This window comes from Apus apus, chromosome 26, assembly GCF_020740795.1.
Source record: "Apus apus isolate bApuApu2 chromosome 26, bApuApu2.pri.cur, whole genome shotgun sequence".
Lineage (NCBI taxonomy): Eukaryota > Metazoa > Chordata > Aves > Apodiformes > Apodidae > Apus > Apus apus.
Window position 1 is genome coordinate 4,894,284 of NC_067307.1, and position 13,563 is coordinate 4,907,846.

Here is a 13,563-nt window from a genome sequence, read left to right on the forward strand (position 1 = left end):
CCTCTGCAATGCTGCTGTAATTATTATTTCCTCCTGCCCTCTGCTAAAGAGTGAGCTTTGTCTGCATGTGTTTGAATTTTACAATGTGCCCTTGATCTGGAGGCCCAGCTGCCTGTGGAGCTTCCTAGCCCAGGCCAACCAAAATGTAAAATGCTGTGGCTTAGCTTAAACGTTATAAGCAGTATTTGGGGTGTTCATTGTATTTTAGATGTTTTCTTTCCACGTTCTAGGTCATATTGATTGAATTGGGCTAAGAACTGATGTGTAACTTAACTGGCCCATGTGCCAGGAGTTTTCCATACTCCCCAGAGCACTGGTGTCGCTGTGCACGCTGTGCTTTGATGTCCTGAGGAAAATGGGGACCTTGGTAAAAACAACAGATTGCAGGTGCTCTGGGGGCAGTGGCAAGTCCTGTGCAGGTCTGTGGGCAGCCCTGGGTACACCCGTGCCATCCACCTCTCTCACAGCATTATCACAGGTCTGTTAAAGCTTTGGTGCCTAGAGGTGTGTGAGCATCTTGGGTTGTGCTTGAAAACAGAACAGCTTGACCATTCTCCCCAAAAAGCTGCAAGCAGAGGGAGGCAAATGAAAGCTCCCAAACTTACTGTCTTCAAAACCTTGTAGTTTATAAGCCAACCTCAACTATTGCCTTTTACCACACCAATGCCTCCTTCACTTCCTTGATGAGATCTGTGTTATCAAAGCTCAAAGCACTTTGCAAAAGCCTGTCAGTGCTGAACAGCACCCATGTGAGCACTGCATGTGCAAAATGCAGGTAATTGTGGCCGCTGAACAGCCTGGGTGAATCCCTGTTGTTACTGAGCCAGTAACTGCCAGATGGTGATGGTCTCTGACCTGTGACCAGGGGTCAAGCGGGATCTGGGCTCATTCTGGCTGGCTTGGTGCTTTACACCCTCAGGAATTGATAACCTGCTGGGTTCACAGCAGTGGGAGCTTTATGCCTCTGCAAGGCTGAGCCCCCCACCTCTTCCCAGCTGTGCCCTCAGCCTGTCTGTGGTGATGATTTCCCGCCAGACAGGAGGTGTTTGACCCCCCAGCCCCACAGTGCTAACACCAGCCCACCACTCCTCTGCGCCTTCTCCTGGCCCTGTAGTTTTCTAATCTAATCATATGGGAGGTGATGGGTTTTTTTCCCCTCCCAGGAGTTTGCCATGGACATTTTAACAGGTTTGGGGGTTTTTTTGGCTAGCTGTTCTTGTCTGTGTGGGACTGGTGTGTTAAACATACAAAGTGAGATACAGGGCAGTCCAGCCAGGCTCTTGTGACAAAGCCATCAGAAGGGCTAAAGGTCCAGCATTCCTGTGCTGTCTCTATATAAAGACAGATCCTCCCCACACCAGCATGCAGGCTAGAGATTCTAGTCAAAGCTACACAGACTTAAGCCATCAAAACTGTCACTGAACAAGGAACGAAGGGAGAGGGAGGGGGGAGCCATGAACTTGGCTTTGTTTCTTAGGCTTCTGAAGCCAAGAAGGGAAGAAACCATCCAAGAAAAGACAAACTAGCATCTCCAAAGCAGAATGCTCTGCTTTCGGCATTTGCTTTAAAAATCAAGACATCTTTGGAGACTTTTACTGTTTAAAACCTAAAACCAAGCCAAGAACCGCAGTGCAAAATGCAACCAGCAAGTCGAGTTGTCTGTGACTGTCACTTATCTAGGATTTATTATTTTTTTCTGTGCTCTAGTCAGTGCAAACCACTCACATCGGAGGCTGCCAGGCTGTGCTGGGCAGGGTAGACAGGATCTGGCTGATGCTCGTGGCTGCCGCAGAGGGGCCGGGGAGCAGCTCCCCCCTCGGTCCTCTGGAGGCTGCTCAGCTGCGCGGGGGGCGAGCGGCTGACGGGACGGCGGAGCGGCAGAGCTCAGTCTCTGGAGGCAGCAACGCGGTCCACCTGCAAGAAGGACAGGCAGCCGTGAAAACCGCAGCCCCCCGGGCAGGGCGGGCGGCGGTGCTGAGCCGCACCCAGGGCGGGCGCAGCCCTGGCAGCTGCAGGAAGAGTAGCGAGGGGGTTGGAAAAAAAACACCCCGGAGCTCAGGGGACCTGCCTGCTGCCGTGTCCGTGCTGCGCTGAAACAAAGCAGGACTTTGTGCGGGCAGGATAGCAATCCAGGCTTGGGGGGATTACTCACTAACTGGGAAACTGCAGGAAAACTTGGCGTTAGTCCTTGCTCCCGAGGGACGTGATGTCGTGTATCTCCTCTTATCTTTCTTGCATATCTATTAATGACTAGAGAGGCTAATCCTACCTCCTCTGCACCTCTGGGACTGCAGTGGGGGGTTGCAAATAGCTGTGCAGCCCTAGGAGGGAGATGGGTGTTTGTGAATCAGAGATTGTATTTTTGGGACACTCAAATACTGCCAAAAAATGCTGGGCAGGCTGGGAAGTGGGTCATTTGCTGCAAGTCCAGCACTGAAACTGGTCTTGTCTTGGCTGCTGCTTCTTTGTGAAACAACCTTGCACTGGGCCTCTGTCAGAACTCCAGAGGGACCAAGAGTCAGAGGCATGAACTCCTACAGTCATGTGGGAGAAGTGTCAGCTACAGGCTCTGTGCCAGGATGGGTTCTGCTTGGAAGCTGCCTGTGGGTCAGGCAGGACCCCTTGCTTTGGGCATTCTACCTGTTTCCATTCTGGGAAGCAGCATCCATCCAGGCTACGTGGTTTTAGGAGCAGCTGTAGTTTCCAGCCATAGGATAATGGCAGATATTTCCCTTTGGAACAGGACTTTATACAGTGCTTTCCATAGTCACTGACACAAGCAGAAAATGCCAAAGACCACATCATTCCCAGGCTGGTGAGCCTTTTTCCCAACTGAACATTTCCCTGCTTGTTCCTACTGATGAGAAAAGTGTTTCTTAGCTGATGTTTCCATGGTGTTAAAGCTGAGGTCTCACTGCAGTTCCCTTTTTTTTCCTATGCTAATAGCAACCACCCACATCTACTCAGGAACAGTTTTTCTCAGAGCTGTGACCAGTGTACCTCCAGTTATCATCCACAACCCCCTGGCTGCTGGTTGTATCCAGCTGCTGCATTAAATTGAAGGCAGCTACAAACAAATGACTTGCTTTATTGCTTTTCCGTGTAGGCATTGGCCATGATACTGTTTAGACTTGTGGTAACCCAAATGGGAGGGGTAAAGTGTTGAGATACAGAACACTTCTTAGAGAGATGTGACAGATTTTAAGCTGGAACAGGTTTAGGAGCAGGTTTGAGCTCTCACTTTGTCTCGCCTGCTCACCAGGAGCCATACACTCCTTTCAGTGATACCTTGCACTGCACAAAATGGTATCTAGTGGCTGAAAATAACCTTCAACTCTAGATTAGGAAGGGAAAGGATGGATCTCCTTTTCTGGATCCAGCAGTGCCTGGAGGGGAGGGGCTTGCCCCCAGGCCTCTGCCTCCTTCCCGTCTCAGGTGGTAACTGTCCTGCAGGTTCCCCAAGGTGAGCCCATTCCTGCCCCCTCTCAGCTGGGCTAGCAAAGCCCAGGATGACATCTGAGACCATGACAAGCCCTTGTTCCTGGCTGGAAGCACCTGGATGGGATGAGACAGCTTCAGTCCCTGTTGGTCCCTACAGCAACTCTTGTGTCCATACAGCCCTGCAGCAAGAATTCCTTCCTAACCCCAGCTGCTCTGCGTGCAAGCACGTGCCTTTCTGGGTTAGCTCATGGTGGCCTCAAGGCCCACTTGGTCCCTGCCTTACTTGGCTGTGGTCCTGCAGGGACAGTCCTCTAGGTGACTAATTCATCCTACATTTTAAGCCCTGTTGTGAGCCCTTCCTGAAGGCCATCTGCCAGCTGTGCTGAGGGAGATGATGTGGCTGTGCTGTAGGCTCAAGCCTGACCAGTGGAAAGGAGGGGCATGAGGACTGCTCTTCTCCTTTAGCAACGTGATCACCGCGGGGTGTAATTACACATTCACTGGGTCACTGAAACCTGTGACTCCTCATGGTGTGGTTCTGTGGGAGATTCTCCTGTATGTGTAATTCCCAGCTTTGTGCAACTCTGAAATCCCCCCTAAATTCCACCTGGCAATGGCCAGCAGCAGGGGCTTAATGTTAGGTTACCAGGGAGATTGCCCTCTGAATAGTGAATGTCCTGTCTTGGTGTGGGGCATGTGTGTTTTGAGTTTTCCCAAGGAGGACCATTTGGGACTGTCTGGAGAGAAGAAAATTTTAATTCCCAGCAGTGTTTCTGACTGGGCTTGGAAAAGCTTGTCTTCCTGAGTATAGCAGATGTTGCAAAAAATGAGGGAGGGAATGTGAGTTGCTGCCACACTTTACAGCAGAGCAGTCCAGCTGGTGACAACGGGGGCCATTCTGTCTGTTCTGGTAGTGCTCTTCCACTGGTCTGGTGGTGGGGCTGCAAGTGCTGGGGAGGAGATTCTGTAGCTCCAGCTGGGTTTTCCCAGTGTGGGTGTGCAAGCAGCCACACGCTGATAGCCCTGAAGGGTGCCTTGGTTGTGAAACCAACTTCCAGACACATCCCTGGGGTTTGCTCCTGTGACGTGAACCATTCTGCACAGGCAGGCAGTGTCTTGCCCAATGTTGGGGGCTAGGAAGCCCCTGCTTGTGAGCTTGAAGAAGGCTCATTTAAACAACACCTGGCATCAGAAAGGAGGAGGCAGCAGCTCCTTCCTTGCAGTGACTCACTGGTGTGAGCGTGGGCCCACTGGAGTGAAGAGGCTGCTGGTGTGTGCCATCCTCTGCAGCACTCTGGTGTCCTGTGCCCTGCTCTGCTGGGGATGCAGAGATCTGTTGAGGCCCTGCTCTGGCCAGGAGGCTCCCACGCATCCCCTCTCCTCTAGCACAGGTTCATTCTGGGCAGAGAGGACATGAGAGGAGCTGGGAGGTTTTACTACATCCCATGCAGCCTTGCTGATTGTTCATCTTGGCAGGAACTGCAGTGTCACTTTGGTACAGCTGAGGTGCAGGGTCATTTTCTGCTTAACAAGGTCTTTGGGCACCCTCGGGTTGGCCCAGCCCACCCATCCTGCAGGTGGTCCAACTGTAGCTCCTGATGCAGGGTGTCCCTTGGGAGCCTAATGAGCTCTGAGCTGTGGTGTTATTGTGTCTCCAGGGCCTCTGGGCTCACGGCCCCCTTTTGGATCCTGTCTCACAGTAATGCTGCTGCTCACTGCCCAGACACAGGCTTGTTTGTTTAAACTTGTTTCCATAGGAATTTGTAAGGACCATGGGAACATATTTTATTTGACCTAAACAATAAAGAATGAGGCTGAGGAGGGGGGAAGGAGTCCCGTCATGTCTGATTTGTGGGTCTGATTTTTCTCTTAGGCTGGGTAACCTCTTCAGCACTGAATGGACCATCTTGGCAAGCCAGCTTTTTTTTTTTTTCCCTTTTTTTTCCCCTCAAATGTCTGCAGTTTCTTCCAGTCAGCTGAGAAATGCATAGAAATGGGTCAGAAATAGCCTCTTTTTAAGGACACAGGGCAACTTTTGGGTCAGGCTGCAGTAGTTGGGAAGCCCTGCTTTCATGTCTGAGCTGGTGCTGAAGAAGGCAGATTGTGCAAGTGCAGGCACAGGCTGAGCCTCGGATGGCAGTGAGTGGTCTTGGCCATATCTATGGTTGCTGTTTTTGCCACTAAAGCAATGCCTAAGGTTTTGTCTTCTTGCTGCTGTGGGAAAGGATAGTGATGCTCTCCTGTCTGATAGATGAAATGCACAGGGCCGTGCAGAGTGATGCGGGTTCCTGGAGTGCTGTTAGTCCTCAGTGTGGGCAGGGATTGCCCAAGGAGTTGTAGCAGAGATGAAGCTGAGCTGTTGCTGCCTGTTACTTGTTAACCTGGCAAGGAGATGCTGCCAAGCAAAGAGGGGGTGTGTGCAGTGGGGAAGACAGCAGTGGAACTGGCCAGGATGCCCCACTGGATTTCCATCCCTGTACAGCATTTTTTAATGATTCCCAGGAAGGTCTGTCAGTTGTCATTAAAGGTAAGACCCTTAAGTCCTCCTTGTTAATGCTCTGAATGCCAAGGAGTGCCACTATGGCACTGTACAGTGATGCTGTGGGGCTCGTGAATCCACCAGGAGCTGAGGACACAGCACCTGCATAGGTCAGGCTGTGCAGCTGGTCCCAGTGTGCTGCCCGTAAGGCTCTGTGCTCTGCACTGCTGGTCTCTGTGCAAGGTAGGGGCAGTTCGTTCACTGTGTGTCTCTTCACACCACCACAGTGAGGGTGGCTGCCCACCTGCCTAGGGGGAAAAAAATAGAAAATAGCTTTTACCACTCTCTGAGGTGGTGTAAGGAATGGTGGCTTTTCTCAAACCAAGAAGTGCAGTTACAAACACCAGCCTGCCTGGGCAGCAGATCAGGCAAGTGTGTAGGAATAGCTGCGTGGCTACTCAGTGTTTCTGTGCAATAGCACCCTACTAACTGGGAGTCAATTTTACAGGCAAAACATCCCTCCTTGTTCTGCCTATGGCCAGCAAGAATGTTGCAGTGTACAGTTTTCTTTCCACACTTGTGCATGTATGTCCAAAAGGGGTCTAGGGCAAGAATCATAGAATGTCTTGGGTTGGAAGGAAGCTATAAAGGGTAGCTAGTCCAACCTCCCTACAATAGGCAGGGACATCTCCAACTAGAACAGGTTGCTCAGAGCCTCATCAAGCCTGACCTTGAGTGTCTCCAGGGATGGGGCCTCCACCACCTCCCCAGGCAACCCATTGCAGTGATCCACCACCCTCATATTAAAGAACTTTTTCCTCATGTCCAATCTAACTCTACCCTTTTCTAGCATGAAACCATCACCCCTTGTCCTATGTCCTGTGAGCAGCTCTTCCCCAGCCTTCTTGGAGGCCCCTTTCAGGTATTGGAAGGTCACTGAGAGGTTCCCCTGCAGTCTCCTCTTCTTCAGGCTGAACAACCCCAGCTCCCTCAGCCTGTCTCCATCAGAGAGCTGCTCCAGCCCTTGGATCATTCTCATTGCCCTCCTCTGGACACACTCCAACAGGTCCACATCCTTTTTTGTGCTGGGGGTTCCAGAGCTGGATGCAGCACTCCAGGTGGGGTCTCACCAGGGCAAAGTCACCTCTTTCCATCTGCTGGCCACTCTTCTCTTGATGCAGCCCAGGATGGAGTTGGCCTTCTGGGCTGTGAGTGCACACTGGGGGCTCATGTCCAGCTTTTGGTCCACTAGTACCCCCAGGTCTTTTTCCAGAGGTCTGATCTCTAGCATGTCTTCCCCCAGCTTGTATTGATATCTCTGGTTGCCCCAGCCCATGTGCAGGACCCTTGTTGAACCTCATGAGGTTCACCTGGGCCCACTTCTCCAGCTTGTCCAGGTCCCTCTGGGTGGCATCCTCTGTCCCTCTGGCACCTTGACTGCACCCCCCAGCTTGGTGCCATTGGCAGACTTGCTGAGGTTGCTCTCAATGTCACTGTCACCATCAATCATGAATACTGCTGAGCACGGGGTCACTGACAGTGATCCAAGAGCTGGCTTTTTTTGTAGGGGCAGGTGGCATTTCTCTGATCCTGGGTGCTACACAGGGGTTTTCTGTGCAAGCAGTTACTGAGGGGGGCTACAGGTGTGCTCTGCAGTGCTGAAAAAGTTTACCAGCGAGCAAGAGGAGAACAAGGTGTTGACTAAACACCATTCCCAGGGTCTTGACTATGCAGAGAACTCCTGCAGGTAATTTAAAGAAGCTTGCAGGGATGTGTATAGTCAGCAGCACTGAGCCTGTGGTGAAGGCCCACATAGTGGAAGCATGTGAAGAGTTAATGTCAGGAAGCAGGTTGCTCTAGAAGGATCTAGGAGTGCTTTGGAGCAGGAAATCTGTTCCAATTTATTCAACCAAATACTTATGACCTTCTGTAAATTTCACTTAGCTTCTGGGAGCTTATTTATCTTCAAATGCTGTACTGTATGAGACCAACTCTATGTGGGGTTGAAGTGTTTCTGTGCTTTTAGCCACATCAGGATTTGAGGAAATTATTTTCTTGCAAGCAGAACTCCAGGCTCACTTGCTAAGGACCCTGGCTGTGTCCCTTTCCATTTGTATTCTCACTGCTGCCTGTATTAGCTTAAATTAAATGTGCAGGATGATGGGGGTGCTTAGATGGCCCAGATGGAGAAATAAGCAAATGAGAACCCTGGCAGCATCTTGTAGTTCTTCCTGGCTCTTCAGAGTGTAGTGCCTGCAATGTATTAAAGGAGGGTCCTCTGTCCCCAGGCTGGTGTGACAGGAAAGATGGTCCTGTGCTACACACGGGTGGAGCAGCCCTGGCCTCTCAGGGATGATTCTGCTCACAGCCAACTTCCCGTGCTGATTCATTCAGATACTCCCTGCTCCTTCAGTTTCCTACAGCTATGACAGTGGAAGCCTAAAGCTTAGGGCTGTTTGCCCTGTTTTTGTTTAGGACTGTAATACAAGCTAGAACTGCTGCTTATTTTTGCAGACCTGAGCAAGCAAAAGTGGAACATCTTGCTCCCAACAGCTGCTTAGGCAGCAGCTTTTATTGTGTAGGAAGGATGTATGTGCATTGTTTCAAGGCACTAAGCCTAAAAAAAAAATAGCCTTGTGACCTTTTAATACTGGTGCTTGTATAGGAGAGGTATTTGTGAGAAGTGCAAGTGCCAGCTGCTCGTTTTACCTAGGAAAAGAAATTACTGTGTTTTATATTCTCCCCCTGGAGAGGTGAAGCTCCCTGAAGAAATTTATCCATTAATGGTTCTGTCTGGAGGAGGGGTGGAATTTCAGACAGTCTTTTGTCATTGTGGGTTTTGCTTTTACAAAGTTATCCAGGCATTTTTTAGACATGAACAATCTCTAAGCCCCCAGCTGTTGTCTTACAAGAATGTGCACTTAATTGTACTATCTCAGCATCTGTGTTGTAGTTCTCCACTGCTGGTTTTGCAAAGCAACTCATAAACCCAAACGTTTCTTTTTTCAAAAAAAGAAACTGAGTAATATTCAGTAAGTAAGGTCATGTATGGGCTGTGCTGACTCTGATTTTCATTTGTCTGGTGATATAAAAGTGGTAGTTCAATGAGAATTAAGGTACAGAAGGTAATACCAACTGTTCTTAGGGGTAGTTTTGTGGCTTTCCTCCTGGTTAGTGGCAAAATCATGGTTAGGAAAAGGCAGTTGAAATATATTCTATCTCAGGTAGGTTAAGCCCTGGGTTGTTCTGCTTTGTACATACTGCCCTTAACTTTCACAGGGGTTACCTATTTTTAAATGAATTTAACTGAAGACCAATAATTCAGTTTGTTTAATGTAGGGCACTTGATTTTATTCAAAGGGTGAGATACAAAAAAGTAAGCAAAAAGACAAACCCAAATTATAAAACACTACAGACAAAAGAAAGACATCTTCTGCATACAGCACACAACAGATACAGACTGGTCCCCACAAACCAAGCCAGTTGGGTATGTACAGGTAGAGGCAAATAGCTCTAGAGGGGAAGAACGGGTGGTATTTGCCACTTCAAATGTCTATTTACTTGAGCTGAAGGCAAATAGTTTGTGTTTCTTTCCTTTTATTCAAACCATATACTTCTTTGTTTCTTCTTCCTGTTTCTAGTGTGGAGGAGGGACTCCATGCTTTGAGGCAAGTTTGGTACACTCAGGTAGGATCTAAAATTAGCCACAGCTACACACTGCTATTTCAATCCCTACTTGGGGCATCACGGACTACTAGTGACAGCTAGAGAGGAGAAAAGCCTGATTTTGCACTAATATGTTGGTCTTCCTTACACCTTCAGATGTTCAGTCTGCAGTTCAACCGAAGCTCCTGTGTCTAGGCTAGTCCTAAGGCTCCTGAGCACGATTACGTGCCATGTTGTGGCTGTGAACTCTCCCAGCTGGACTTGGAAATGGTCTGTGTGAAGCTCTTTCAGTGCAGAAGGGTTGAGACTTCACAAGTCCAGGTGTCAAGGCAGCTTTCTGGCCAGAAGGGCATCCCCGTGGTAGTGGCAGGTAATTACCTTCAGCAGTAAGATCAGGCTAAAAAGGAGGTGGCACTTGCCATGTCACTGTTGCACCTTACACAGACACAGCTCCCCAGACACTGTCTGGGCTCTTACATTCAGGCAGACAGCACTTACTCATCTGAACTGTCTGTAGCCTTTCTTCAGTACAGCTACGAGGGAAAACGTTTCTGACACAAGTATTACATGTACAGATTTGTCCCACACACAACAGGAAATTACCTTACTAGCTGTGTGGAATTTGTCTGAGATCTGTAGGGGAGAAACAATGTGTGCTGAGCCTGAAGTTCTCTGGTCTTTGGTAATTAAAAAACCCTAAGATCTCTGGGTGTGTGCTTCCCTTTAAGCCTCTGTAGACACACATGAAGAAAACAGTTATTTAAATAAAAATAAATTCTGAATAAAAGTCTGCAGTAGCAGGCAGCTGCTATTCCAAAGAGCAAAGGCCTTTGTCTGTATTCACCTGTGGCTCAATTTTAGTGACAGGGTGACTGAATTTTTAAACACCTCAATTAGGAAGGAGGGAGTTTTACTGGCTCAGTAAGCAAAACATTCATTTTGGAGAGCAGAAGATTGGCTGTTAATAAATATCACAAGACAATCTAAGTTTTCTAAGGAAAACAGAAACATCATCTGTTCATCAAAATGCAACACATCTAGACAAAATGAGGTAAGGAAAGCTAAGAAGAGTCCTTTATACATTCTCACTTCACACAGGCATGGCAATTAACAACGAGATGCTTAATGGGTTCCCTACCATGCTCATCAGAGAAATTCTTCATAGCAAGTGTGTTCCACAGCAGTCTTTGATATTAAGCATTACAACATCCAACAGCCTAGTGGCAAGTAGCGACTAAACCTCTGTTTTGGTAGGCAGAGTTTTATACAGGCAGTTTACTGGCAACTTGTAGAATGCAGGGGGGGAGAAACTACCTTTACTTCTGACAATGAAGAATCTGTCATGAGTTTTAATGCCTCAAATTGCAAAGAATAAGGATTTGTCTATCACAGCATAAAACCAAACAGCTCAGCAATATCTGTACAGTTGCCCCTGACATGAGAGTGTCAGACTGACATTTCTAACTTAGACTCCTGTTCTTTGGTCCTCTCTGTATACAACTCACTTTCATAACTATTTAACAGCCTGCAGTATCAAACTTGTACTGAACAGCAACTTGTGTTTTACCAGGGATGGCTACCATTCTCTTTGCTAGGAGACTTGGTAAGCTCACCATCATCTGCACAAGGCTAGATAAAAGCAATGCTTGCTGCTCTTCTGCTCAGAACAGGACGAAAAACAAACCCTAAATTCATTCTCTTTCAGGGTCCTTTCATGTGACATCCCCTGCTAAGGAGAATGTGATACTGGCAAGTCCTTGTGTCATTGTGCTGAGGAGCCCTGCCTTGGTTCCAGTCTCCATGTGAAAGGTTTGCAGTTTCACTTTTCTCTTAAGCTGAGTGGGAGAAGGGGGAAGAGGAACTGTCTTCAAACTGTTAGCACTGAACATGTGTTTGTTCTTCCTTAAGGATAAGTATCATCTTCAAATGAGGCAGGGAAGTTTCCTGGTCATGTTTAGAAAGAGGCACATCACTGTTAGGAGTTAGTGCCTCATCAGCAAATGCTGTACCAATAAAATGTAGGATTTACTACTTTGTTCTTAAACAGACACTGGCAGCACAATGCATTCATTAATTAATAATCTGAATATGATGTATTAATAAACATACATATATTGGTTTTGAGAAGCTGTTTCCAGGCGCACAGCATTTCATTCTCAAAACTAAGGCTGGAGCTGATACTGAATTTGGTGGGAAAGAGTTACTGTGGTTTATATACAATAGAATTGCTACAGACACAGGCTCTGGAAACACCTCAGGCTGAGCAGTGACCTTCCAGTGGATGTCAGCCTAGACTCGTGCTGCTGAGCACCAGTCACCCTGTGCAAGGAGAGCTGGCTTTTGGTGGGCAGAGGACAGTCCCCAAGCACTGCCTTTGTTGGAGGAGTTCTTAAGGGGCACCAAGTGACTTGGGATATTCACCTGCATGTGGCAAGCACTACTTCATGCCTTGTGTTTTTAGGTACATGTGTAAAGCTATTTCAAAACCCATCAACATGGTAGGAAAATTAACCTTTTTGCAGTAGGAAATACATAGCTAACTGCCCTTTGAAAAAGTCAGTGTTAAGTCCTAAAGGTGTGTTTTTGGTGTCGTTTCTGATTCTCTGCAAGCTTGTTATAAAACTATTACCAACGTATGTATTTCTGTCCTGTCTATCAAGCTTTTTTTTGTCCCCTGCAATTTTAAACGAGCTGAATTTGACACAAGTCACACACAAACTGCTCCTAACTAAAGCAGAACTCATGCCTTCATTGAGGGACTTTGGCTAAGGTAGAAAGCCTCAGGGAGGGAGCTGGACTCCATCTCTCTGCTGGAGAGACAAGGTACAAACTTTATCCTGCACATTCAGCAGCAGCATAAAGCTGGTTCCTTGGGATGTGTTTATAGTGCCACAGTGCTCAGTTCCAGGGGAAAACCCTCAACAAGGGAAGAATTCTACTTGGTTAAAAAACCCAAAGAACAGCAACAAAACACCAGCACAAACTGAGCACTGTTCAGATTCTTCTCTTCTCCCCCACTTTGGTGAGCATCCACACAGTCAGCCACTGCTTCCACTGACACTCAAAGGTGTGAGTTCAGTGGCCTGATGGGCACAACCACAGGTTTATGCTGGTGTTACACAATGCCCTGTGGTCCACTGAGTCTACAGGATTGTCACTTGCTAGGTATTTGGCATAGATAAAAATTCTTCTGAAGCAACACATTTACCATGTGCCAAAAATTTAGGAGGATGTGACAGGCCAGCTGAACTCCCTGTAGTACATAAGGCAGAATTTGACCCCAAATGCTCATTTACAGTTTCATTCACTGTTAAAATATCTCTAACAGCTCTTGTTCCAGTTGTATATTCTGTTATCCTGTTTCACTGCCTGAGAGCATGACAGGTAATTCATTTAATGGTTTCTCATCAATGATTGGAATGAGCCACACTGGATAAGAAACAAGGACATTATCTTAAAGTGGAGGGCCCCTTACCTAGAAGACTCAGTCATCTTTAAAGAAAGCCATTTAACTTCTTGGAAAGCTGTTGTTCAGAAAAACCCAAAGCTATAGACATAGCATGTGGAATCAATTTGACAATCACTAATGTAATGGAATTATGGTGATCTTAAATAATGATTTACCAAAATAAGATTTACCTAGGGGGCTTTAAAGTCAAGTTATTTTGGTACCAAAAAAAGTCTTTTCATTTAATTCCCCTTTGCCCCTATGATTCAGATGATCTTTCACTCTACAGTTACGGACTTGGCCAGATTTCTTGGAAAATCAACCTGCAGAAAGGGAGGAGAAAGAACATGCTTGTGAGTATTTACACACTTTCTTTGTGTATAACTTTGTCATGTGTGGAATGTTTGTTCTGCATTTAAACTGAAAACGACTGAATATATTTCCATGTTCATTTAGGCTAATTGGTGCAAAAAAAGTCCATAAACTTCAATTGTTACAACTCCTCTGTCAAGAACTAAGGAGTTACTCC

At 47.4% G+C, this 13,563-nt stretch overlaps 1 protein-coding gene across 3 annotated transcripts in view; it reads right to left on the reverse strand.

The window, feature by feature from the left end:
* Positions 1-1,676: 1,676 nt before the first annotated feature.
* The window catches only part of GFPT1 (glutamine--fructose-6-phosphate transaminase 1), a 48,486-nt gene continuing 36,599 nt past the window's right edge, over positions 1,677-13,563 (reverse strand). For 2 of the 3 annotated variants that reach the window (XM_051640625.1, XM_051640627.1), the window contains one exon: positions 9,241-13,357. In XM_051640625.1, coding sequence (XP_051496585.1) covers positions 13,313-13,357 — 45 coding nt within the window. In that variant the 3' untranslated portion in view covers positions 9,241-13,312. Of the gene's footprint in view, positions 1,915-9,240; positions 13,358-13,563 lie in introns of those variants that run through there. The other variant, XM_051640626.1, reaches the window with a different exon arrangement.